The 26987-nt window shown below is 43.1% G+C and overlaps 1 protein-coding gene across 1 annotated transcript; it reads right to left on the bottom strand.

Annotated features, from left to right (window-relative positions):
* Positions 1-78: 78 nt before the first annotated feature.
* On the bottom strand, positions 79-26807 carry LOC140314529 (mitochondrial intermediate peptidase-like). The gene is made up of 19 exons (XM_072392790.1): positions 26405-26807; positions 26096-26269; positions 24965-25053; positions 24780-24866; positions 24611-24674; positions 24286-24468; positions 23789-23945; positions 23542-23590; positions 22911-22971; positions 22637-22689; positions 21174-21327; positions 20913-20990; positions 19084-19291; positions 18273-18382; positions 18076-18150; positions 17422-17538; positions 13106-13227; positions 11261-11334; positions 79-388 (listed from the first exon to the last, which is right to left on the bottom strand). The coding sequence occupies exons 1-19, from the start codon at positions 26549-26551 to the stop codon at positions 288-290; spliced, it is 2103 nt and encodes a 700-aa protein (XP_072248891.1). The 5' UTR covers positions 26552-26807; the 3' UTR covers positions 79-287.
* Positions 26808-26987: the final 180 nt, after the last annotated feature.

The raw sequence follows: 26987 nt of genomic DNA, 5'->3' as shown, positions 1-26987 counted from the left end.
CAAGGGAACCCAGAAGCCTGGAAAAGAGCCTGAGAATAGAACAAAACACAAAAAAAACCCCACAGTTTATGGCAAATCTTTGTTTCACATAAAAGTTTATGTTGACAGGAGAATGGAGCACACATGTTGAACAAGTCAGTGTGACCCGAAGGGTTATGAGCCATAAAAGCACAGAAAAAAAACTGTTGGCGATAATTTCAGAGGCAGAGATCACTGCTGCGACGGTGATGTGTTCATTCGCATCAACGAGTCCACTCTCTTTGCCTCGTAAAGTCCGTTTCTGTCGCTCAACTTTCAGAGTCCATGATGAAAGTCTCAAAGTTTGGGTTGAGCTCGGACACCAGCGCGTCCACAAAGTCCTCAATGGTGGGCTGTCTCTGCAGCATACCTGTCACACACACACAAAGAGCAAGAAGCGTCAGGAAAAAGCTCTGATGAGGCACCGGGATGAACTGCTTTTCCACCATCCCCACGAGGAAAGTTCAATTTTGGCTTTTCTGGACACTGAAATTGTCCTTTTTTTCCCCCACATTGTGCCACATTTCAGCTCCTCGCTTCCACACCTCTGTTGTTTATTTCTAAATATAAAAAAAAAAACACAAAAAGCAATTCATTTAACTTTGCATTTAACTACACCGTAATAATTTGAACCAAAGAACCCTTCATTTTATCGCAATCATTTATAAAAACAGAGCTTTCTCACATCTTCCTGGTGGACTGGAAGACGAGCCCAGAGCTTCACAGGCGACTTTAACAGACCTCAGATGGGGATAAAAGTCTAACCTGATGTTGTAAAACAAAACTATGACGTTTCAACATCATCCGTTTCCACCTTTAGCAAAGCTAAGGTGTAGTTAAACATGCTACCCAGAACCCACGGTGCATTTTTCTACACGTTTTACGCAGTCTTTGGTCCATTTTACTGTATTTTCTCGCCTGCAGCGTGCTGGACATTTTACTATGCTTTACAGGGGTGATACTAAACAAACACACGCACACAGACTGAATGTGACTAGTGTTGTGGAGCAAATACGACTGTGTAGCTGAGAGCGAGTCCTGGGAATGTCTGTGTGTTTTGAGAGCCTGTCTGCCAGCTCATGTGTGGAGGACTCCCTTTGCTCGCTTTACAATTCAGCCGCTCACCCGCTTTGAAGTCAGTTCATTTCCCCTTGTGTTGCTGCCAATGTAAATAGCCCCCGCCCCCCCCCCTTCTTTCCTGCATGGGTCACCTCCACTGAGCACGCTCGTGCACACGAGCGCACCAGCATGTCTGCACGGACACACATGAATAGAACTGAACTGAACACACAGGCTCGTATCGAGATTTGAAAAGTCACTCACACACACGGAAATTCTGGGGAGTCTAATGCTACCGCCACCCAAATACAGTCGCAGCAGGCAGAGACCGAGTGCAGTCACCTCGCATGAGAGCACCGGGGCAGGGGATTATCATCTCTTCTTACCCACCCGTCACACCCTGCCCCTTGGCTACAAGATGATACCAACGCACCGGGGTTCATAACACGCTAAAACCGCAAGGCCCCTCCATCCCTGAGAACAAGGCAGCCACATCAAAGTGATGATTTCCAACCATAAATCATAACCCTAATTACAAAGCCCAGGTTTTTTTTTCTGACCTTGGCTGAGGACTGTGGCACTTGATGACCGCTTTAAAGTGGTTGTTAAGAACAGCCGAGTTAATGGATCTTTATCGAGAGGATATCGAGGCCCACCTATCAGGTGACGCCCCAAATCACATGGGTGATGGAAATGTGTTTTGAGTGTTATAATTGAAACCCTGAATCTCAGTCCGCTGGCCCTGAAGGCATCTGATCAGGAGAGAGCAACATTCCATCCAGTTTTGGGTTTGGCATTGTAAGCGAACCCTTTCTCATCACACATGGTGTTCTTTCTGCATTAAAAAAAACAAAAACAGGAGTGACTTTATGATCTGAGACCTGCTGCTTTAAACTGAAAATGGAAAGTGGCACGGAAACGTCTGGCCACCCCTCGTCACACTTAATAGTTACAGAATAATAACCAAATCAAAATAATTACTAAATTTACAAAAAGCAGGGAGTTCGAAATGACACAAATATTTCATATTTGGTGCAAGACCGGCGGTAAGAGTTGAGTGTTTGAGTGCCGTCCTTTTTTACATTATCAGCTTTTTTTTTTTTTTTTTCTTAAATAGATGGTGGGATCATTGCCTTAAGATATTTCTGGTATCTAATTGAACCCATTCTGTGCTCAACTGAAGTCCTGATAATTACAAATTCATCTGGGTCTAAACTCATTTAGATATCCGTGTGCACCTGAGGGTCTGTGTTCTGACCAGCCTTTCAAGCACTCCTTTAAGGAGTTCGCATAGAAAGTTATTTTGGACTTAAGTATGTTTCTAAATTATATGCCAAAGTGAAGACACTTTGCCATCTTTTTGCAGCAAAAAAAAGCATAATTGCAGCAGCCTCAGAGATTAAAGGATAGTTATCTGCCCCCTCACTGCTAAAACATGCAGCACAGAAACAGCTCACAGGTAGACTCACGCAGCACAGAAACAGCTCACAGGTAGACTCATGCAGCACAGAAACAGCTCACAGGTAGACTCACGCAGCACAGAAACAGCTCACAGGTAGACTCACGCAGCACAGAAACGGCTCACAGGTAGACTCATGCAGCACAGAAACAGCTCACAGGTAGACTCACGCAGCACAGAAACAGCTCACAGGTAGACTCACGCAGCACAGAAACATCTCACAGGTAGACTCACGCAGCACAGAAACAGCTCACAGGTAGACTCACGCAGCACAGAAACAGCTCACAGGTAGACTCACGCAGCACAGAAACATCTCACAGGTAGACTCACGCAGCACAGAAACAGCTCACAGGTAGACTCATGCAGCACAGAAACAGCTCACAGGTAGACTCACGCAGCACAGAAACAGCTCACAGGTAGACTCATGCTCTAAGATGACACTCGTTTACGTGCTTTTTGCTGTATGTGTACAGGCAGAGCTGCTGGCTTCTGGTTTGAACTCTCCAAACACAGCTTGCAGCATCACCACCACTTTCTCTAATAGATGTTATTTCCTGTGCTGCGTATTCTCAGGAGGATGGGGGGGGTCTGATGTCTAAAGCCCTCCCTGCCACAGGTTAGCTGCTTTTTTTTTTTTTTAACAAGACGCGTTAACATGGCCAGAGTGACGAAACATAAGCAAACTTAAAGGCGGAAAAGGGGAGCTGTGATAGTGACAGATTAGTCAGGTAAACAATGGCTCCATTTCTGGCTTCGCACAACCGGTCGGCAACGGTGCCGGCGCTCGGATCTCACACAGCACTTAACGGTGGAGGACGAGCGCATCAACAAGCGGCGAAGAGCGACACTTTTTTCCTGGGAGAGTTTGAGAGGAATGTGCAGATAACCTCACAGTCATAACAAAACTGTGGAGGAGCGTCGGGTCCCAGAAGCTGCTTTTATAGATTCACACAAGAGGAGGGGCTGCAAGTCGGAACACTGTAAAAAGACCAATACACGCGCACAGTTTTCATCCAGTCTGAGGGCTCATAAACGACAACAGAAGAAGTGTTTAGAGGAAATATTGGCTTTGAACTTTACATTTAACATAGTACACATGAACACTCTGCAGCTCATCAGGCCAAATGATGCTCTGCCACTAGTTGGTTTTGGTTTGAATGTGGTCATAGCTGGTGCCACACGGTTAAACCAAACCTCTGTCCATGGCCCTTCCTGCTAGGTTCCATTAACACCTTGTGTGGTAGCGCTTACTGTGCAAGTAAACATCCAAAACATTCTGCTGCTTCTAACCTTCTCTGTGGGAGAGCATCGGACATCTGAGGAGAGCCATGTTCACTGGACAGATGCCGTCTTTAAGTCTGCCAGATAATGAACTCAGGATTTTATTAGAGCAGAGCGACGGTGTGGAAATGCTTTTAATGGGCTACTTTTCAGTCACACCTTCTGATGCGTTTAGCCATCTGACAAAAGAAATGTTAGAATATATCGATAAGAGCAGCTTTGTTGGAAATCCGGCTGTATTGAGATGCACCGTTTAAAAAGAAAAATATGTAAAAAGTTGTAACTTTGGAGCATGTACACAGCATCTAGGCCCATGTGGTCATGCAGGAGTGATTTAATCCGTAACTTCGTTAGCTGGATGTTTCTCTCTGGCTTTGAGAAGCTCATCTTATTTCAAAAGTCCAGTTTTGGTTGAGCTAACACAATTGTATTTTTCTAGTGTCGCATAAATGTGCTTACAGTTCTAGATTTAGTCATCAGTTAAACAACTAATCCATGCGGCTCTAGTTGCTGTTTAGATTCACAATCATCCGGCAACTGGTAGTTTACAACAACAGGATTTCAGCTGTGTGGATACGGTAACAGTTTCTCAGCATACCCGATAGTGTTACAGTGTGCAGAGCTGCACTCCCACTCTTTGCTAAGTACTGAGAAAAAAAAAAACAGAGCCAAACTAAACATAGCTGTGCTTTGTGTCCATTGTTGAGAGAGCCTTAGGACAGGGGCTTTGCCATGTGAGTCATCCCGTATTTAAGAGTTTCCATTTCCATTCATAATGCCGCTGACGCAGCCATTGAGGAACGGGGCTCCTTCCTATTCCAGTTATCTCAGAGCCTGGATCTTTAGCCAACTTGGCTAACAGACTCTGGGTAAAACAGCAGGTGTTAAAGCACAAATAAGGAACTGGAGCCTCATTGGAGCAACTGGCAGTTGAGTTCATTGCTCAAGGGTACTTCAAGAGTGCTTGCTGAGTGAGGTAAATGGACCACTCATTCGCTTTCCCTGCCAATTCTGTCAAAGCTGGTGTGGGAACGTTCAATCACACGCTCTTCTTTAGCTAAACTTCCCCTGCCTTTTCCTTTTGATACAGAACAGAGAGATTCTCGCTGAGAAACGGGAAGCCTTCTTAAAAATCAGCTTTGCACGATAAGATGTGACTTTTCCTTTGATGTCAAATGTACTAAACATCTGAGGAGCAAAACCTGTTACTGCATTCATCCATCTGATCCACAGACTGGCTGCAACTTTACATCTCAAACCGTGTCTGTGTGTTCTTCTACAATCGTACTTTGCTCAATATCACACTAAACTAAACGCTGCTTTACCTTTCACACTGGAGCACAGCATGTGGAGAAAAAGCATGTTTATTTGCTTAAAGGGTGGTGGACGATGGGTATCTAGAAAATGAAGACCTTTGTGGGCTGCTAGCGGCTCTGAGTTTCGGTAATGACAGCTCTGGGGACGGGAATTCAGCAGAAACACTTCAAAATTGCAGTCCAGCCTGCAGCTAATGCTGGTTGAATTTATCAAAGATCTGAGCTGCCGCCTAGAAAGAGTTGCTTTGCTGTCACAAAGAAAGACTTTGGGAGGAAACGGTCTGATGACCTATACTCTTAAATATATTCATGTAGAGAAGTTTTTTTTTATTTTTTATTTTTTACTAAAATGTAAAGTCTAAAAAGTACGCAGCACGTTCTTCTACTGAGTTTTAGACCCGTGTTCTGCAATGAAAGCACCAAACAACATTTTGTAGAAATGCCTTTCACCCGTTTCAGGGGATAGCTGAGACTGGGTGTAGATCAAAGTCTCATGGGCTTGGCTGTGTGTTCTGTTCATTCATGACTTAATTGGTTGCTTTTATAGATCAATTACAGCAACCCACACATTTGTACATTTACATGAATGAGCTGCGGCAATAGGTAACCTGATCCTCAGCCTCACCCTCTCTGCGGTGTCATATTCTCTTTAACTGTATTATTCATTTATCCTAAGCTACCCATGTCTGACAAGAGTATATGATCCCACAACTCAAAACACAAATCTGGCTGCTTCAGTAGCCGTATAGCTGCTGCTATGTGAAACATGTCATGGTTTAAAAAAGCCGTCCTCCCTGTCAGGCCCCCGAGGCAAACCAAATGTTCACTGCCTCTGTAATTACACCTTTGAAGTTCAGGAAGTGTTTTCTACAAAGCGCACTTCAGACAGGCCCAGAAACAAGCAAGACAAGGGTGATGACAAACACTGCGCTGGGAAGATCTTTGTTGGGCGAGAGCTATCACACACGCACACAAAAAGGCAGCGAGTTGGGAGTGTTGTTGGAGATAAACACCTGAAAACTCAGCAAACCAACCTATTGATGCGAGAGAACATTCCTGAAAGAATCCAGATTAGTTTTGTTCAGCAATGTTTACTCAGTGCAACTCGTGAAATGTTGAGTTTTATTCTCTGAAAAGGGTGAATCCTACGAATAAGACTAGTAAGACCCTGGCTTTTCCCCCTGTGATGGTTACGGGTCGAAGTTTTCACTTTCGCTACCTGATAAAAAAGCAAACAGACTGCTGAGACAAACTCCTGAGATGCTAGCAGAGAAGGGCTCAGAATGAATAAAGGCCAAAAGCAGCCGATTCAACGCAAAGTTAAAACAAATTATTCCTCTTAAGTCAAACATACAACTCTTCACTCTGTATAAGCTATGGTTGAGAAGTGAAAGGTCCCTTTTATCACTAATGAAATCAACTTTATTACCAACCATCCACATTCATAATCTGAAAAAGTGTTTCTAGTCATTTAATGAGGCAGAAATCTGATGAATACAATGAGAATTTCTCCTGCTTCCTTTCTCTGTGCTGCGACAAAAAAAACACTTTATTTTGTCCCAAGACGAGCAGCGGCTACTCCTCAAGTGGGTTGACAAACTCTTTTAACCACTCCAGCCAACAGTGTGGTGGAGAACTATAAAAGAACCATGAAATGAAACCCTTCTCACGTGTCTGCCATGGCTGACCAAACAGAAGAAAGGGAGGAAGCGCGACCAGGTCAACCTGTCGATGTGTCCGCGATCAAATCAGGCAAAACAGCCACACGTGCCTGCTGCTGATCGGTACCAACAAATCTGCCAGCATCACGGCTCGTGCTTGCGTTTCTGTGGACACACGAGCTTTATTGAAGGGAATAGGCAGAGATGCCTGGCTGAAAAACTCGCTTCCAGCAGGGAAACGCCAAACTTCCTCCAATTGGACGGGAAAAAGTCCAAATTTAAACCTCATAGAAAAATTGTAAGGTTTGTTGAGTGAGTCCAAATACTCCAGAAATGCAATGCCTGTACCAGACAGCGACAAAAAATAGGACATTATTACTTTTTGAGTGTGTCGATTTGTTCTGGAGATAACAACCTATTTGATTTCTGTTATCAAAAAAACGCAACTAGTTACATAACGAGTCTGCACAAGCATCAAAACCAGATATCACACATGATGAAAAAAACTAAGGTATAAAATAATTACGAGACTAATTTGAGGCATCCACAAATAGATGGATGGCTTTTATAGCTGCAAGTCCTTGAGTTACAGATTTAACCGATCACAAATCACGTCTGGTTCCAAGTACTAGCTATAATTATATGTTTTTACAGCTTCGCTGTAAAGCTACTCCAATCATCTGCTTGACTTCAGACAGGAGCATAAATCATTGTCAGAAAAGTGCTGTGGGACTGTGCAGAACACTGTGCTCTCCTGGCTTTTAGGAGCCACTATGGCAGCAGGAATAAAAACTACTACCAAGTCAAGCTGCCGCTGGACAAAAGACCAAACGGGATCCTGGGACTCAGCTACTGAGCCTGAGTAGATCCATTTCCTGTGCTCAGCGGTTGAGGCTATGGGAACAGTCCAGGCCATGAAAGCCCTCTCTGTAGCAGGACTTGAGGTTCAGTCCAGCCAGTCGATCACCTTTCATCCTCTCCTTCCCTTTCTCTTGTTTTTCCCCCTTCCCTCCCTTGTCCCGATGCTTGTGCACTGGATTTAATAAATGGGTTTACATTTCAACACCATCTTTCCCTGGGAAACATCCAGCAGTGGGTAGGGAGGCATCCACATAAAGACTGGCCTCTGATTGGCCTTGCCAGCTCTGCTTCAGCTCCCTGTGAGCACCTGTGCCCCCTCTACCACCTCACCACTGAGGACGGCAGGGATATGATACACACCTCCATTTATAAGGGTCTTTGTTTGAAAGGCTTATGTGTAAGGGGTAGGATCTGGATTCTGTGTTTTTCCTCTAGTGTTCTGGTGTCTCGTGGCCTAAATTCTGCGTCGCGTATAAAAGAGCCTTTCTAATTCAACACATATCCTTTTTCCATTCGCCAACAGGGATTCAGGGCTGTCGCCGTGAACCTCATCCCCTCAGTGAAGAACAGTTAAAAGCTGAATGTTCCAACACCTGCGCCGGTGCAGTTTTATATAACCCTGACATCAGCTTTCGTGATGTTATGCAAATCAAAAAGATATAAAATGACAAAGATGTATCTAATTATTAAACGGTGTGACGGCTGAATGAGAAAAGCAGGGGCGTTTGGCTTCGTTCAAACATTTTTCCAGACAAGGGATAAAAAAAAAAAAAAAAGATTTTTCTTAGTTATTTTCCTTTTTTAAGTCATAAATGCAGGTGCACAGAAAGAAACCAGACCGTGCACGGCGGCGAGAGCAGAAATGCAAGACTGGAACTGCCATCTAGCAATTTCAAGGCTCTTTAATTTGATCTGGACTTTCTGTTCGAAAGTCTAATTGTTTTGGCAAATCTTTATTCCCAGCGCAGAGATTTTTACAGCAATGACTTATGGAAAGAAAAGACAGCCAAAGGGGTGAAAATGACCCTATAACTATTCTGCACACAGGGCTTTGGCCTATAATTAGAGTAGCATTCACTTCAAAAGACGAGCGTAAAAACAAACGCTGACAGTTGAACAACAGTTAATTGGACAGCGGATCTTGTAACAGGGGTCTCATCGGTCGGTGGTTGTAATTTCAGAGGCTGGGTGCAGCCCTGTTTGGAGCTATCAGACGGACAATCCGAGGGAGGAGGGAGGGGGTGACCCTGAGGGAAAGATTTACTGTACACTCCCAAATGTCATCTGATATTACTACCCACTCTCTGTGTCTCTGTCTTCCCACCTTCTCGTCTGTTGTCCTGTCCAGACAAGCCACAGCGGCTGCATAAGGGAGGGGAGGAGACGAAGGGGTGAAGTGAGGATGGAGGGATGAAGGCAACAGCAGGAAAAGTCCTCGCTTCGACTTAAGCCAGCAAACCTTTTACTGGAAAGGATTTTCGATCGTCAATATTATATATTAATATATAAAGAGGGACACTAAAAACTAATCGCTGTGTTCATAAAACAATGAGTGTTCAGTTTATTTCCCAACTGAGCTTAAAGATTTGCAAAGATTTCCCTCACCGACGTGTTGGTGCTTGTAAACCACATGCAGATCTGATCGGAGGTTTACGGCAACCCCTCATGAGCGTTAATCGCAATACGGGACCGAATGTTGTCTTTGAACTGGTATTTTTCTGATGATGTAAAAGGCATCTTTGAGGGGAAACAAACCCAGCCTTTTCGGTAGAGCTGATGCAAACATTTCCAAACCCTAAAAATCCGTCAGCTTTATCCATTCTGCGACCAGTTTCTGATTTGACCTGAAGTGATTCTGATGCTGGAACACCCAACTGGGTCCGAGTTTCAACTGTGTTCGAGGTCAAGGTACAGAGATCTGAGACAGTCCTCCCTCATTGTTTCATCTACCAACCCCAGAGCCTGATGCTGCCTCCACAATGCCTAAACCCTGGCACAGTGTGGCCCAGTTCCTTTCCTCTGCTCCTCCAAACACATCTCTGCTCATTGTGGCTGAAAAAGTCGAAACATCGTCTCATCTGAGGTTTTCCAAACTTTAGTTTAAAGGCGAGTTAAATGTGTTGACTTTAAAGCAGGAGCTTTGTTCTTATAAGGTCCACAGAGATGGAAAACTCAGATGTGTGTCTTTGGTAGGAATATTTCTTTTAGGCTGACGATGGCCGTTTAATCAATCACTCGCATGTTGCCGTGTGATTGGTGCCGTAAAACAAAGCCTTTTTAGGTTGACACAAAGAGGAGGTTCAGATTCATCTGAAACTTAAAAGACATTCGATTTTTGAACTTCCAGTACCACATCAAAGTGTGTGTGTGTTTGCATTTATGGCCCTAACCTGATTTCAGAAAGCTCTGAAGTGCTTCAGATGTGTGTTTGTCGTACTGATGTTGTACGATCATCCTGCCCCAGAAATAAAAGCTGCAAAGAATGACTGAAAACCCAAATATTGGCATTCCATTCATCTGAAAGTGGATGTAAACGTCTAAACACAAGCTGCATCTGACGTGAAACTAAAATGACGACTAGATATGTCAATCTCGTCTTTCATGTCCCAAAAATCTAAAACATCTTTTCAATGGGAGCACCTGGGATGCATGAAATTTTCATTTTTGCACAGCACCTTGAGGACATTGAGGCACGGTACAGTGTACGGTGGTGGCAGGACATTCAAAATCAGTAGGATTCACTCTCCAAAACCACCACTCCATGTAACTGATATTTTAGAGAGATTTCAGTGTAAAAGGCACACAGCTAGCATGAAAAAGACTTGGTCTGAAGCGGTTAAGCACCGTCTGGGTTTCAGCCCTGCCGAGTCAGCAGTGTTGAGAGCTCAAACCTATAATCAGCTATTTCTCTCTCTCCCTCCTTCTTGCTTTTGTCTATGCAAAAAGAAAAAAGAAAAGCACGTCTTTGACTTAAGATTATCCTTTCTTAGTTAGAATTTCAAAACAGACTGAATGAGGCTTTGGACAAGCACCAACGACGGGTGGTTGTTTACAAAGTGAGCAAACTTTAGATTTTTATACCACAGGGGTGGCTGGCTTTGTCTCTGGGTTGACAAAGTTGATATAAACAAGGATAAGCAACCTTGGGAGGAGTATTTCACCGGTAAATATGTGCCACAGGCAATCGAGCACAGACTGTGTCAGACCACAGCAGCTAACAAAACACTGCAGCTGGATCAGCTGCTGCCATGTTTTCCTTTTTCTGCTTCATATGACAGGAGATCATCTAACAAGAGGTGGACCCCTTCAGGCTGTCAAAGCAAATTTAGTTGCATAGTGTTGAAGTAATTAGACAGACATAATTTAACTCTTGCCACAGGAAGCGGTTTGAATGACATTTTCATTCCTCACTTAAAGGAAAACAAGAGATGAATTATAGGGAATCAGAACAGTGAAATCTGCCTAAAGGGCCTACTGTCAAGGTGGAAAAACTCAAGACTATTGAGCAATTAGGCTTAAAGGTGTAAGTTTGGTGGAATTCAAAGGTTTTTGGAAGTAAACATCAAAAGGTTCAATATTCAACAACAAAAAAGGGTTGGACTTGCCTTCCACCATCAGCATGGGCTCTTTGGCTCCTCCATGTGCCAGCATCTCCCGGCGGTAACGTTCACCCATGTCCCTGACAAAGACACACGGGCACAGAGAGACACAGATCACAAGGAGATACGGTTACAGATACCTGTACCCCCCCCCACCCCCGTCAGCTCCTCTCGCTCGGGTCGACTCTGCTGCAGCCCAGGGCCAACATCTCCTGAGCTGCCTGCTCTCAAGGGACAGGTGACAGGAAACAGACCCGACAACTGCAGGTGGAACTAAAACAATCTCAGAGAAAAGCAAGCGAGCAAGTAAGGGGGAAAAGGAAAGAAAAACGCCAAAGGGATGAACTCATTTGAGATGGATAGTTTGTTTTCCATAACAAAGCCGTTGTGCTTTGTCTGGGGTCAGACACTTCTGACACCGAAGGGGTCTGGTAATGTGCATGTGGGTGTGAATCCAATCTGTCAAGATGAAGCAGCTCCAAATCACTGTCACACTCAGCGTCAGACGCAGACTTAAAAAGTATTCAAAGGATGGCGGCCTGTCAGGAGGCGTCCGTCTCAGCTGTCCAAGCGTAAAACAGGTTTCACACTGTCCCCATAAGACTAATAATGTGTGCCTCGCTTTAGCACATGTACAAGGATTGGAAAGAGATTGTAAAAGATGAGTTTAAATGTAACGAAGCTAAAGGGCTGAGTTGTTTTCCCTGTGAAAATCTGACTGAACCAAAATCAGAAAATATGACCCCAAATGTTCAAACTTCATTAAAAGAAACCGCAGTCGTCCCATGTTAAAAGTCAGCCATTTTCTTTCTTTTTTTAAACCAACAGATTGAAAAGCTTTTAAAGAAAAAAAACAAAAAACAGATTAAGTTACATGTCGGCACCCGGATTGGAAATTTTTGCACATCAATGTTTGCACTTGCAAATGCTGAGCTTCAGTTTCTCCTCAATGAAAGTCTAAAACTCCATGATGACAATGCGCAATAAACTAAATCATTTGTCCTGCTTTTGTCCTTTGCATCTACAGCTTCGTTGAGTGGGTATAAAAAAAACAGTCGCTCTTTGGAGAATCTTATTGTTAAAGCTCAGTATGCAAAGATTGTGACCTCAGCTACCTTGTTAACAGAATAGAACATCAACACGGTCAGAGTCTCGGCATGGTGTCTATTTTTCATGCTTGAAGTAAGCGTCGGGGAAGCTGCTCTCAATAAAATATACCCTAAAAACATTTGTTGGTCACGCATATTGATCACACACCAGCAGCAATGCACCTTTCAGCACAGTTTCAGTGTGTCGGCGACAAGCCGGAGACATTAAAAATACAGCTTACCTGTAATGAGAATGAGCGATTTTGCAGTTCATTTCAGCAGTCGCGTGTTACTGCTCTCAAGCTACAGCTGGGCAACTTCTACACCTTCATTTATCAAGTCATATAAAGCACGGATCACATAAAAGTGTGTATTTATGGTATACCTTTTGTTGAACACGAAGTGTGCAGGTAGCTGCACAAAGGTTGTTGGTGCGAATATGAAGCAGAGATGCAGAAACTCAGCAAAGCACACGCTACACACACACACACACACACACACATATACGGTGTGAACCGTGCCTTAAGACACTGAGACATCTGTTAGAATACATTCATTACGCTGTTGTTAGATACATAGACATATTTTCTTGCTGTGAAATGAGTTGAGTTTTAAGTCGCTGTGCAGAAAAGAAACCAGTGTAGAAATACATCAATACAAATACAAAGAGGTTGCATTTCTACTCATGTTTCATGCTCTGCATTCTTAACGATGGCTGGTTATTTGATTTTTTTATTTTTACATTTGGTTCCCACCGTCTCACCTGTTTAAAGGATCCTGAACGAAGCACTGTTTCCACACCATGGAAGCCACGGCCCGAGACATGAGGTACGAGTAGTACTTCGCCCCATAGCCAATCAGGTGGCTGAATCTCAGCTGCCACGCCTAAAAAAATAAAAAAAAAGGTATAAAAACCAGTTGAGACTACTAACTATTCCTGTAGATGACACAAGATGAGGCTAAAGCTTTTGTCTGCAGCTGAAACTAAAACTTGGCATGTTTATGAACCCATAAATATCTTTAAAAAAAGACCTAAAGAAAAAATTTGGTTTCATCTTTAAAATTCCAGTTAGATACTAATAGAAAAAAAAAAAAACTATTTAAGGTCTGCTGACAAACACACCAAACAGTGAGGCGCCTCCACGGTTCTTACTGACATCATTAGAATGGGGAAATAAACATAGCTTTCCTCTTTAAACTCTGTACAAAGAGTTTAAAGACTTGCCAGGTCATTCTTTAAAGGACATAACATGGAAATTCCTAAATGGCAGAAAGCCCCGTCTTTCCTTGTTTTTCTCCCCTGATGTTGCCTGAGGGAGGGGGGGGGGGCTTCACATCTATAAAGACGAGCTCTTTTATGATCTTTGCAAACGGGGACTCTGGGGAATTCAGCTGGCAAACACTCAAACATTCAGCCTGTTAGAAAAGACAGCAGCTGCCGTAGTCAACAAAGCCATAACAGACTCCAGACGCCGCCGTGTGAAGAAAAGTTAATGATTTCTACTCCTGCTAAGAGTGAAATAATGGAAGGATGCTGACAACATGTGTGACGTGTTTGCTCACAAATGGCCTGAGTATTCATTAGCGGAGCCCAGAGGGCCGTCCAAGGATGACAGAAGGAACTGTTCTATGTCCCGTTGTGTTCACTCACAATCGTTTGGTGCAGGCCCCTGATCGATAAGAGCAATCAGGCAGTACAGTTACACGATTGTTCCATTTAACTGGACCACCGATCACATTTACATACACAATTACAGGCGCGAGAGAGGAACCGAGTTATATTGACTGCAGCTTGTCTGTGCTGTGGACTGTGGGAATAAATGTTCAAAACATTCTTCTGGCTTTCTTTGTGGGAGATCATCGCACATTACAGTATAGTTGTAATTTATTTTACAGCTTTATTTCGTACCATTTCTACTCAACCAACATGTTTACATGCATTTTCAAAGTGCAATTTTGGTCAGACTAAAAACAATTATTCAGGCTTTTTTTTTTTTTTTTCCCAAATACACTATATCCTCCTTGACTGTGTCCTTGTTCTCATACTTACATCAAGCCAAAAGCTTTAAACGCAATTAATGCCTAAATAAGCAATACACTGAATAAAATCCTAAAAGAGAGGCTAGGTGATCTACCAAGCTAATTTCATGAAAACTATTTTTTTTATATTCCATTTGCACATGGTTAGAAATGCCTAAATTCTGAATTGGAGACTTATGCACATGTGCTTACTCGTCCAGTTTTTTTCTCCATAGCACTTTGTAGCTCTGCTAAGAAAAGTGCCTTTTGCTTTCATGTTAATGAACATACCAGAAAGCTGTAAAGACCCCCAGTGCCAAATGCATCGTGCCATCACACAGTATATGGCTCAAGAGAGACTCTACAACAGGATGCAGTTAGTTGGCGGGCAAAGGGTTAGCGTTACAGCGGTTAAAAAAAGTCATTCTCAGCCCTGAAACTGTACAAAAACCGAGTTTATAAAGGACACCATAATACACTGGGTAGCATCTTCCTTTCTTTGTATGTGGTCTTAGATGTTTTGCTGTTATATATATATATTTTAATTATTTTTTATTACTTTTTGGGGCAATTGTTGCCTTTAATGGACAGGACATCAGAGAGAGACAGGAAAAAGGGGGAGAAAGACATGCAGGAAAGCTCAATGCAGTTACATGCTTGGTACATGCTTTAACCTTCAACCAATGAGTTCAGCCTGGTTTAAAGCCTGAAACGAACAAGGTCTGCAATACGGCCACGGCTGGCAGTCCCATACGTTGTAACTTTCTCTTGATTTAACACAGTTTTATGTATTGTCGCTGTTGAACTTAAAATGAATAAATATTGTGGGATGGGAAGCAAACGGTCTCTTTCAGTGTCACATTGTTCCTATTCCAACAGCGCGGCTCAAACGCAGCCACAGTCATTTCATGTCGGGACATATATTTGCACAGGATGTGTCTGAGTTTGGTAGGATGCTGAAACAATAAATCCTGACTTAAGCCCTCAGCTGCAGAGCGCTCATTAATACCAATAACCCTTCGGCAGCACGTTTACGGGTCCCTTGGAAATTGAGATCTGCAGTGTCGCTGCAGAAGTCCTCACACAGCTCAGTGGTCTCATGTCCTCTGGTTAAGCCAAGAGGGAGAAGAAACGCTTACGCTCCGAAGTGTCAACTTGACACGCCTCTCTTCAGGGCTGAGAGGACTTTAATAAGAGTGAATGGCACTCCTGAGAGGGGTCATGACTCAGAAAAACTACGGGTAAGAGCAAGTTGGCCGGGTTTGTTTTGCACAGCAGCAATACGGCAGTTTGGGTCAGGGAGATTAAAAGCTGCTTTTAGCCTTTGAATGACTAATTCATATGAAAAGGAGCATTAGACCAAATGTGATGGTGCATCCAAACAAAGCCGATTGATAGAATTGAGAAACAATACAAATACACAGCTGCTGTTTATAGTTCAAGTTTTAAACCGATGCTTTAGCCGGCCTTTTATTTGACAACGCTTTGATTTCCCAGCATCATGCGGTTTTATGGCCACTGATGTTTTTGGTAACAAATAAGCAGCCATTGAAGAACTGTTTGGCGTGAAATCTCAGTCTTTGTAAAGATGCTTTAAGCACCCACCACAACGTGCCACCAAAATGATTTTCAGACTTCCAAGCTTCTCTTTGTTTTTAATCCCTTTGCCTCACATCAAGTGATTAATGTCGACTTTTCTAAGAGAGTGCAAGTGGGTCACATGTCAGGAAGAGATCCTTTTGATCCTTACATTCAAAGCCGACAAAGTAAGTCAAGGGCTTTTCACTTTGCTCTTCTTGTGAGATAAAAGACATTTTTTCCTTGGTAAACTTGTGTTTTGTGCTGCGACTCCCTGATTTTCTCAGGAGGGCTGAGTTTTTACGCTGTTCCAACATGAGGGTCGTCGTTAAAAAGAGGAATAAACACACGAGCGCTCCAGCCAAGAATGGCTGAAATGTCAACACAGCGGGCCCCGAACGTCTCGCCTTCTGAAACTCACTTCCAAATATTATCTTGTCTTAAGGGTGAGCATGTGGTCCGTGTTACTCACAGCTGATCCGCTCCGTCTGTGCAAAGCAGGAAGCGAGAGCCCGGCTCTATAAACCACACACATGTCAATGTCACCCCGATGTTTATGATCTGTGGCTCTCCAAAACATATTAGCCGCTCAAATGTTCCCTTTAGTGAGGAAACTTTTCCAGAGACTGTCGGAGAGAAAAACTGATGATGGATTAAAAAAGAAAAAGGCAGTCATTGGAGGATCTAAACAAATCTGTTTTCACTTGGGCTGTTGCAACGGTGATCGAGTGTTAAATGCTCAAGCGGTAAACCACCCGCAGTTCAAATGGGGGACGGGATTTTTGGCGGTGAGCAAGGAGGGAAAAGCGTATGGTTTGAAAAGTTGAAAGAGAAATGACACTTAATAAAATCTCTGGAGAGGGATCGACAATGCAGGAAACAAGCAGGAGTGGGAGGACGCATGTAGCAGCTCCGTAATCTCTATTCCTCATGGCTCTCCACATAATTATAGCCCAGAGTGAATGCTGAATGAAGACTATTGCCGTCTAAATTATGACTGTGCTTTTGATTCCATTTTGCTTCCTGGCCTCATCCCCTGTCCCACAGCTGCAAAAGTGGGGGAAGCAGAGCACTTTCTTTTCTTTTTTTTTTCTTTTAAGAACCGGGAGGAAGAATTTCAAATACTCCCCTTTGGGGGAGCTCATTTCATGTATTCCTTTGCTTTGTTATTTTAGCAGGGCTTCAAAAGGGGGCTTTAATCCATTAAATGCTGCTGTGCCCGAGTAAAAACATATAAAACTACAGAGAAAGAAGGAAAGGAAAGACGGGGGAAAAGTGAGAAGAAAGTTTAAGCACGAGAGTCAAAGTTGTGTGGTTTCTGTGCTGTAACCATCTGTAGTGGGTGGGGAATCAGAACCACAAATTAGCATCGACCACTAAGACTGCAATTTATTTTCTTTTGGCAACAACTTCTTTTTAAGACATCAGTTAAAGTGAAGAACCGAAGTGGCAGACATTAAGAGAAAGACAGTTGGGATGTACCGTGTTGGGCGTGTAAGGCAAGCCGTAGAACTTCTGCTGCATGTCTTCCAGGATTTCTGTGGTGGAGCGGTTCTGCGGTCTGCTGTGGTAAATCTGGTCCAAGACTGCATAGAAGATCTGCCACAAAAATAAAACCAAACAACCAGACAAGAATTTGTTGTGCATCGACAAAAACAAAGAGGAAACCTTCCAAAAAACCCCATGAAAAACAACAACTTTCATTTAAAGTTACACGACAAACACAAGGTCACATGACTGGTAAAGACTTTCTTTAAAAAAAAAAAGCAGGTTCTTACGATCATAATCTATCGTGGATGAATAAATGTCAAACAAAAAACAACAAGAAATGATTCAACTTTCCTTTTCTGTCAATTTATTGCTCCGTTCAGTTCTATATTGACAGTATTTAAGGCTTTGACCCACAACCCTTCTCTTCTTCATCTTAAAACCACAGTGAAGCCGCTTTGGCTTTGCAGCAAGTTCAATACCTCAACATGGGCAACTGGTGGCATCCGAGTGGTGTTGGAACAGTTTTATCTGGGTGAATGGAACTAATCTGAACTAAATTAGTGGTCGGCTCAGATAATTGTGATCAGATGAATGTGTCATAACTGAGACAAGCGTGATGAAAGGATTACTGAACTCTCGCTTTACCTGCAGCTGGGTGTCTGCCGCTCCACACACCTTTTTGGACTCGCACAGGCGAGCCACCATACTCTCAGGCAGAGGCTGAAGGGGCGGTGACAGAGAAAAGCCGTCAGTGTGCATCCTCTTGGATGTTTGATGAAAATGTGCGAAAATTATGCTTGTGTCAAGTACTATTGGCCTTCATTTTGAGAGCATTGGCATACCTGTCCAGTTTCATAATGGCGCGCAAACTGGCTGATGACTCGATAGTCTGTGGAAAAGTACTCCATGAGGATGGAAGGGACTTCGGCAAAATCGGTTGCACATCTGGTTCCTAAAGGAGCAACAAAACAAAAAAAACTTGAGCTTGAAACAAAGGCAGATATGGCTGCCTTCACCGTTCCACTGGTATCGGTACATTAAGGATACTGCTTGAGGCCAATAAGCTGTTTGAGATGACCAAACCACAGCTGGCTATTACTATGGAAATTTAAATCCGAGAGCAAAGTGTGTTTAGGGATGAGACGGTGTTAACCAACTGACTGTGCAACGTTTATGGATCACTTTGATTTCAGATGAATGTCTGAACAGGTGTAACATGGTGTCCATTAAAGAAACAGCTTCCAGTTAGGTTAAAGGATACTGTTATTAGGCTAAAATAAATACTTTCCAGATCTTAAATTACTAGACATTCGTCAGCTTTGTCTGACATGTCAAAGAGTGTCAAATGGCAGCTTTGGTAACTGAATATCATCTGAACCTTTCCTTAGGGCTTATGCTCGCTCGGATTTACCCTGAATTTTCAATTCAATGCACGGTAATTAAAAACCTTTGACGCCGTATCAAACAAAGTAATTCTAGCCTCCTGACATTTGGGACAGAGCTCATAAAATGTCAAACATGGATCACGACACACACTGGTGGATTGTTATTACTTTGCTACATTCTGTTTTATCCCCCAAAGTGGAGCTAAACTTGAGGGCCTTTAAGCCACGTGTGTACAGTGTTCAGAGTGCACACGAGCTCTCGCTGCACCTGTCACATGCTGGTAGCGTGTGCGACCCAGCATGGAGTGCATGGCGTGTCCCATCTCATGGAAAAGGTTCTCCATCATGCTGGGAGTGAGCAGGGTGGGGGCGCTCCTGCTGGGGTGGGGGAGACTAAGCATAAGCACCACAACTGGGAGCTGGTAGCGACCCGATTCCTGGCACCAGCGGCCACCGCGGATGGTGAAGTGACAGTCCTGGAATGAATGAAAGAAGAGGAGGTCAGAGGTGAGCAGTGAGGGGATAAAGCAGATGAAATGACAGCCTCAAATGGTTCCGAATGCCATGGCTGGTCTGGTATTTGATCAGCCAAACAAACCCACACATGCCATGTGTCACACTTATGAATTGCACTGGCTGCTTGCCTGCAGGGAGGCTGTAGGGTCTGCACCCAGCCACGTAAAATCAAACATGCATCATCTTCTTCTGAACCACTCCCTTCCTCTCATGAGCACCGTCTCGTACAGCCATCCCTTCGCACAAAGCAATTTCAATTCAGGGCTGTTCTCATCTGTGGTGCCATGATGGTGGAATGAGCTTCCAAGCGCTATCAGAGCAGCAGCGTCCCTCTCTACCTTCAGAGAGATTTATGCTGATTTAGCACTCAAAGAATGGACAAGGTTTCATGCTGCCCTGAAGCTTGAATGTTGTTTCCTGAAGTCGCTTTGGAAAAAAGGTGCCTGATAAATTAATTCATGCTAATGCCATTAGGAGCAGTGCAAATATTCATGTTGTTGTGCTTGAAAGTTTGCGAGCCCTTACAAAATGCTGCATAAATACAGTCTATTGTAGTATATAATTAACTATTATACTCAGTCATTTAATAACTGAAGAAAACCGACCAAATATTACATATTCGTGAGTGGAAAAATACACAAACTTTGAGGAGTATAAAATAATTTAAAGGTGAGATTTGAGTCATATGTTTGCAGTCAGTGGGATGACAGTCAGGTGTGACCAGACGCCTTGTTTTACTTCGAGAACAGGTGTGTATCCTTATCTTCGTGCCACATGTTTGCCGAAGTGTGTCACCACACGAACAAGAGATTTCTGAGGACCTCTGAAAGGCCTCAGAGGTGTTGTTCATTGGGCCACAAAAAGGTTATAAAACATATTTATAGCAAGTTGTGGACACTACCAACCTACTGTCAGACCTGCTGCTTCCTTATGCTCCAGGTTGTAGCCGAAGGTTATTGAACTGGGAGCTTTTGGTTGTTCTGAGATCCACAAGTGGATCACAGTCTCATTGTCCCTTTATCAGTTGCAGCTCCAACACTCTGGAACAGCCTCCCCTTTGAAATCAGGTCGTCCTCTTCATTACCAGAGTTGAAATCTCATCTAAAAAAAATATATTCTCTACCTACTTATGATTCTTTTTAACGACCATTTCTCTTGGGATAATGCCAGTGATTTTGCAGTTTGTTTTAACGACTTAACTGAATAAAAAAAAATGTAATTTCTTCCCACAGCGCTTTGTTCTACTATTGCTGTTTTTGACTGTGCTGGAGAAAATGAACGGACTGGACACATACAAGCTCATTTTTCATCAGAAAATACACGATCAACGAGGATATTTTGGATTGCTCCAATCTTCTAATGTGAAATGGTGAACTGTGTGAAAAACTGTCTCAGCTCATGTCTACATGGAGACTAAATTAGTTCTGACTGGTGATCAGGAGGACAACATAAGCGTTTAGGATACTCAGTGGAATAATTACAGACCAGAAGGGAATCCAAACAGTGCAAAGAAACAGAAGGAACTGACTTATAAGACTATAAGAAGTGTGGTAGGTGGTGTGTGTGTGTGTGTTTACATACCTGATGAGGTTTATCTGGCCGGTGGAAGAAGTCACAGTAGATATGACCCAGTAATCCCTCCGTCTCATGCACCACAGCCTAGATGTGCACGTACACACACAGATACAATCACACATTTAACACACCAGCAGTGTCTGTGAAAACTTTCTTTAGTTAGGCACAAAGCTTACAAAACACCACACCAGAGACGTACTGAAGCCAAATCAGCTCAAAGGATCAGCGCAACCAAAGACGTTTCTGCACCACGGCAGAGGATCTTACCAGTTTGCGGACATCCTCGCTCCACACTTCTCCGGCGCTGGGATGCTCAGACATGAGGGAGACGCCGTACAGCTGAGAGAAAAGGTTGTTCAAACCCTCCATACAGGCACCGAGAGAAAAGTAGGGACTGTACAGGCTGGGCTCTATGTTGTACCTGGAATCAGCAAAAGACAGACCAGAAAATCAGAAATTAAATAAACATTCATCTTTTCTTTTTCTTTTTTTTTTTTATGAAAAAACCGATACCTTGATCCCCCGAAAAATCTGAAAAATACTATTTCTATACCATATTCATGGTAGCTGGTCAGAAACCGACTCTTATCTGTGATTTAAAATCCATTTTCACTACAAATGCTTACCACATGCATGATTTCATGCATGTCAGGAGGATTTCTTAAACCACTCTATGATTCACCATTACAGCACATGAATTTATTAGTCAGAATAAAAATAAATAAATAAATAATTGTTACACATGTGATCTGAACTGGTGGGATCCCAAGGCTCTGGGTTAGCGGGGTTGTTTCTGTCCTGGGACCACATCTATTGCTCAAAATAGATCTGCTCGTGCCGTCTAAAAGGCATTTTAGATAAAAAAACAAAACGGTTGAACTCTGCATCTGCGTTTTATCAGTGATGAATAACAGACTGCTGCTAAACTCAGCTACCAGCTCTGATTACCACCCATGCACACACACACACACACCTTATATGTAATTTTATTATGGTTTGAGAGCTCTCCAGTTCAAGTGGTAACTGATGTGAAAGCTGAGATCATATAAAAAAATGAGAGGTTGAGAGAAGAAGCACGAAACTGTGGGTAACACAGAACAGAAGCAGCTCCCTTAATACACATTTCCCGTCTTTGCTGAAAAAATGTACACACGATAGAAGTTTCTGGCAAGTAGAGGGAAGGAAAAGTTGGCTTCATCAAGGACAGATCCCAGTAAAATGGGAGAAACTTGGTGGGCTGAAACTATGGCAGCTTGAACTTCTTAGGCAAACTAAAATAAACGTTACTGACCCCGAAGGGAAATCTGTCACGTGCACGGTGCCGCAGTTTGTTACTTTACATAAAAACACAGGAAGCGTCAGACAATCATTTATACATAATACACAATAAACTTAAATAAAGGCATGAAAGAAACACCAACACACATACAGCAGAGACAGCTGGCTTGCCATGGCAGAAAGTAAAGATAGCTAAGAACTAGAGCTCTTTCTGGACAGTACCGCATCCTGTTACCCCGACTAGGTGTCAGAAACAACATCGAGACAACTCCCATGTCTCTCCCTGAACACCTTTTGTGGCCGGTGACACCTCAAGAAGGGTTGGCATGCAGTGAGACCAACAATATGGAATTACAAACATTTTGAACCCATCATAAAAGACACAGATTAACGTGGCTTTTTCATATGTCAGCGGGCTAAAAGAGAAAGCTTCAAAAGAGCCAATTACTCACCTTTCAGCACGCAAGACACCACTGAGGAATGGATGATCCCAGGGCATTAGCTCCTGGGAAGAAAAAAAAGAAAAGTGTTTCATTTGCATGCGATGGAAAACGGTTTAAGACAGAATTATTAGTGACTTTAGGACAGAATTAAACTGCATTAGAACATATCTATCGATGCCATTAATGCATTAACTCATATGTTGGAGGGAGATGTGTAATATCGGTATCAGGATGGTGACGGGTAAAAAAAAAAAAAAGGAAAAAAGAATAAATAAAGACTCACAGAATTGCGAGGGTTGAGTTTCTTCTTCATGTCTTTCATCATCTGAAAGTCTTTTGCCGTTCTAAGAGATAAAAAGATAAACAAAAAGCTATGAACTCACTGACTGGAGGCATTAATTCCTGGCTGCACGCACCTCTTTCCGCACAGGGTCAAAGGGGGCCAAAGCCTATCCCAGCATGCATTTGACTGAAGGCAGGGAAACACCCTGGACAGGCTGCCAGGCTAACAAACTTACAATCACACCCGAGGGTAATTTAGAAGACTCTCCTGGTCCACCTGACGTGCAGATTTTTGTTCTTTTTTGGCTAATCCAGCCCACACAGAATACACTTTCATAAAACAAGAACACGGAAAGCCTCAGGCGTTCTTAATGTGAATCACTGATGGAAATATGACAACAACTAATTAAATCCTCATCGTTAATAATAGCGAGCGACTCTATGGGAGCAGCTTTTCAGTAAACACAAGCCTTTGGAAAACACCATAAACGGCCCACAAACTTAGCAATAACTACTTAAAAGGAGACAATAATTCATTTGAGCCTTTAAAAGACTATCAAAAAACACAGGGTACAAAAGGGAATATCGGACTATTACACGTTTGGTTAAGCACTTCAAAGAGAACGCCATACCTGTGTGACAGCTTGTCTGTTAACAAGTGGAGAAAACTCATCACCGTTTCTGTAAACAGGGGAGAGGAATAAAACTGTGAGACATGGAATCAAAGGCACAGCACAGAGAAAGCGTTTCTGTGGCCCTTCCTCACATTATTCTATTGATTAGTCTATTCAAATTATTGCAAAGTGAATTATGAGGTTACAGGGATCTTTTCCTCACTTTCTCCATGGGAAACTACATAAAAAGACGAGATGTATCAACCTGGCGTTTTGGCCATGGTTCCCTTCAGCGCTCTGTGTCCGTAGGACTCGTAGCCCACGAGTTTGGCCAGTTTGTATCTGCATTTCAGCAGCTCATCCAGACATTCCATTAGATCTGCGTTGGGATAGAGGTAAATCCTGTAGGCAATCTCTCGTAGCTGCAAGTTGGAGAGGACAGAACAAAGTTTATGATACAAGATGTTTTACAATCAGCTCACGGACACCTTCGTAACCTTCATTCTGCATCAGTCTTACTGTGTTTATCTCCCTATTCATGAATTAATCAAATAACTACATTTTGACTTTGGTTGGCATTCGGTGTCAGAAAGCTCTGCCATACTAATTTATACATCTATTCACCACCTGTTAGAGCAAAACAGGCTACCGACAACATGAAAACACATGAGCCTGCGCCTTAATCCAGTGTTGTGGTCTGTGATGCAGCAATGGCGCCACCTGCTGAGCAAAGAGAGAAACGTCCCAGTGACTCCGACTCACCAAGTCATCGGGAGAATCTGCGTGTAATCCCCCAATTTGAATGAAGCTTCCTTCGCTTGCAAAGTGCAGGTGCAGGTGCTCCGGAATCGCAGACCTAGCGATTCTGTTGGGCATGTGGGAGCCGATCAGAAACTCGTTGTTTAGATCCAAGAGCTTCACGTGAAGGCGGACAGCCTCTTTCCTCTGCAGGAAAAGAGATATCAGGGACGTGCGCACATCCCACCGTAATGTTGTCTTAGTATACTGCTGAAAACTATCATCCCAATCCTGCTTTTTCTTGTCAGGCTTTTCTGCAGTCGGGGTGACAATATATTGATTTCCTCACCAGTTTGTCATCCAGATGAATTCCACTGATTTCAAAGTCAAACATGAACAACTCTGCCACTCGCCTAAGAGGGCAAACATAAAAGGATACAACATCAGTGATTATCAATGTGTTCAAGGAAAGGTGTTGGGCACAATGATGTCAACGCCTTTCATAGAAGCTGCAGTACCTCGTGTCTGGGTCCAGCCGAGCCACAACTTCTGGGTCGTTCAGTAAAGTCTTTAGACTCTTGCACAACTCGACATTGGTGTTCAGTCTGAAACAGAGGCAGCAAGTACATTATGTCATCTTTCCAGCGTTACAAAGCTTTTGAAGACACTTGTGAAGGAGACCTTCGTGCACATCGTTTCTTACTTCTCCACAACTGTGCCGATCTCTATGCAGGTCTTCTCTGCAGCCTCACGGTACGCAGGATCTGGATGAGCGACTTTAATAAAGTCTGCCTGAATACGGGGGGGGGGGACAGTCAAGCCTCCAATTAATAACAATCAGCTTGCAAAGTGAAGACGATAAATGGGACACATTCCTGCTCAAGTGAGATGACAAACATAGATCAAGTTATTTCAATTGCAGTTCATCCATGTTTCCCCCCACTTTTTACTTTAGTATGCGTGGTCAAAACAGCCAGGTGCTGCCATAAAATGCTTGTAATGCATACTAACAACACCAAGTCTCCCCCTGAGCCTGTCTAATGCTTCAGATATTCTGCAAGGACCCTGTTGACATTCCTACATCTTGGCAACGCACGGTTTTATCAAAGGCAGTATTTGTTGCAATTTCCCAAAATAATTCAATGTTTTTGTTTTTATCTCAACTTCTTGAACTATCTAAGTCAATTTTGCTGGAAAAGCGAGATTCACGCTTCTTTTTTATCCTTAAGATGACATAATATAAGGTTGGTTTTCATGTGTCGTCCCACGATGGTGGAATGACCTACCAAGCGCTACCAGAACAGGGGCGTCCCTGTCTATCTTCAAGAAGCTCTTGAAAACCCAGCTCTTCAGAGAGCATCTCCTATCCTAGCACTTACCTTGTACTCACCTACCCCCTCTATCGTTACACTTTATCTTTCTGCACTTCTTTCTATGCCTACACCCTATCTCTACTGTGTCAACTCTGACATAGTCAGACTAGTGGGTTCCTTCTATGTAGTTTATTGTTAGCTTTTTATATAGCTTGTTATATCTTCATTTGTAAGTTGCTTTGGATAAAAGTGTTTGCTAAATACATAAACATAACATAACATTACCCTGTTTGAGATCAATAATGTTTTTGTGTTAGTACAGGATCAGCATAAAAAATAATAAATGGGGAGTGTGTAGCATTATATAGATTTATAGATAGGTATAGATGGCTTTAGACATTAGAGTCCCACATGAGAGATACCCTGTTATACAAGCCCTTCATTTGGGTAAGTCCCCTGCAAAGAGGAGCAACCAACACTGCTGTTGTTGCCTTAAATCTTGGTCAATATCAGGAACTCACCAAATCTGCCACTTTACACAACTCATCTGAGAGCTGGTCAAAACACTCGACTGTCTCAACACCAGGAGAGCAAGAACAGGCTTTCCCCACCAGACGCTCCGTGTTCCTCAGGGCTGTCTTTGCGGCAGCCTGGAAGCCTGCAGGGCAGCTGAGCTCAGGAACTCCAAACAAACCCTGAAACCACAGGTCACACAGGCCGGGAAGGTCACAATAAACTTTTACTAAGCAGCGTCCAAGTTGTACTCTCACAATGACACTGTGTGCATTAGCAGGGCAGCGCTGTGACTTTAGAAATGTTGTTACACCAACCACGTTTTTCTCAAAGAGATCCAGACGCCTGTGAGGTTTAGCATTAAAGGCAGCTCCAACGGGAGACCATGTGGTGACTTTTCTCTGAAAATGTGTCCAAAGGTTCCTTCGCTTAACGAGGTGAATCAGCCTTTTACACGCAGACATCTTGTGCCAAATCTGTAGTGGGTTTTGTCCAGTAAAAGTCTGCTGATTCTAACTGTGCTGACAGAGGCTGACAGAGGACATGCTAAATGTAGCCTTAACGTTAGCCTGTTGGCAAAAGCCGTGAATGGAATTTGCCTATTTAAATAACGTCAACGCACTCGAAGCTCTTCTCCTCGCGGATAAACACAAACTAACGGTTTTATGTCACATATGAGGCGTGCCAGTCCATTTTATAAACAAGCATAACAGTTACTGCTCACTGACTTATCAAAGCGAATCTGACTGACCGTACATATCGGTACTTTCGTGAATAAATTGCAAGTAAACATTAAAGAAAGTCCCGTTCCCCTTGTGGGGGGAAAAACAAATGTATATATATTTAAACTATGTTTTTAATGCCGTTATTTTCCGGGAAACTGGTGCAATTCGAAGGTAA

This window comes from Leuresthes tenuis, unplaced genomic scaffold, assembly GCF_036924035.1.
Source record: "Leuresthes tenuis unplaced genomic scaffold, fLeuTen1.0.hap1 SCAF_9, whole genome shotgun sequence".
NCBI lineage: Eukaryota > Metazoa > Chordata > Actinopteri > Atheriniformes > Atherinopsidae > Leuresthes > Leuresthes tenuis.
Note: the sequence above shows the minus strand (reverse complement) of the source record. Positions and strands in the feature narration are given on the sequence as shown.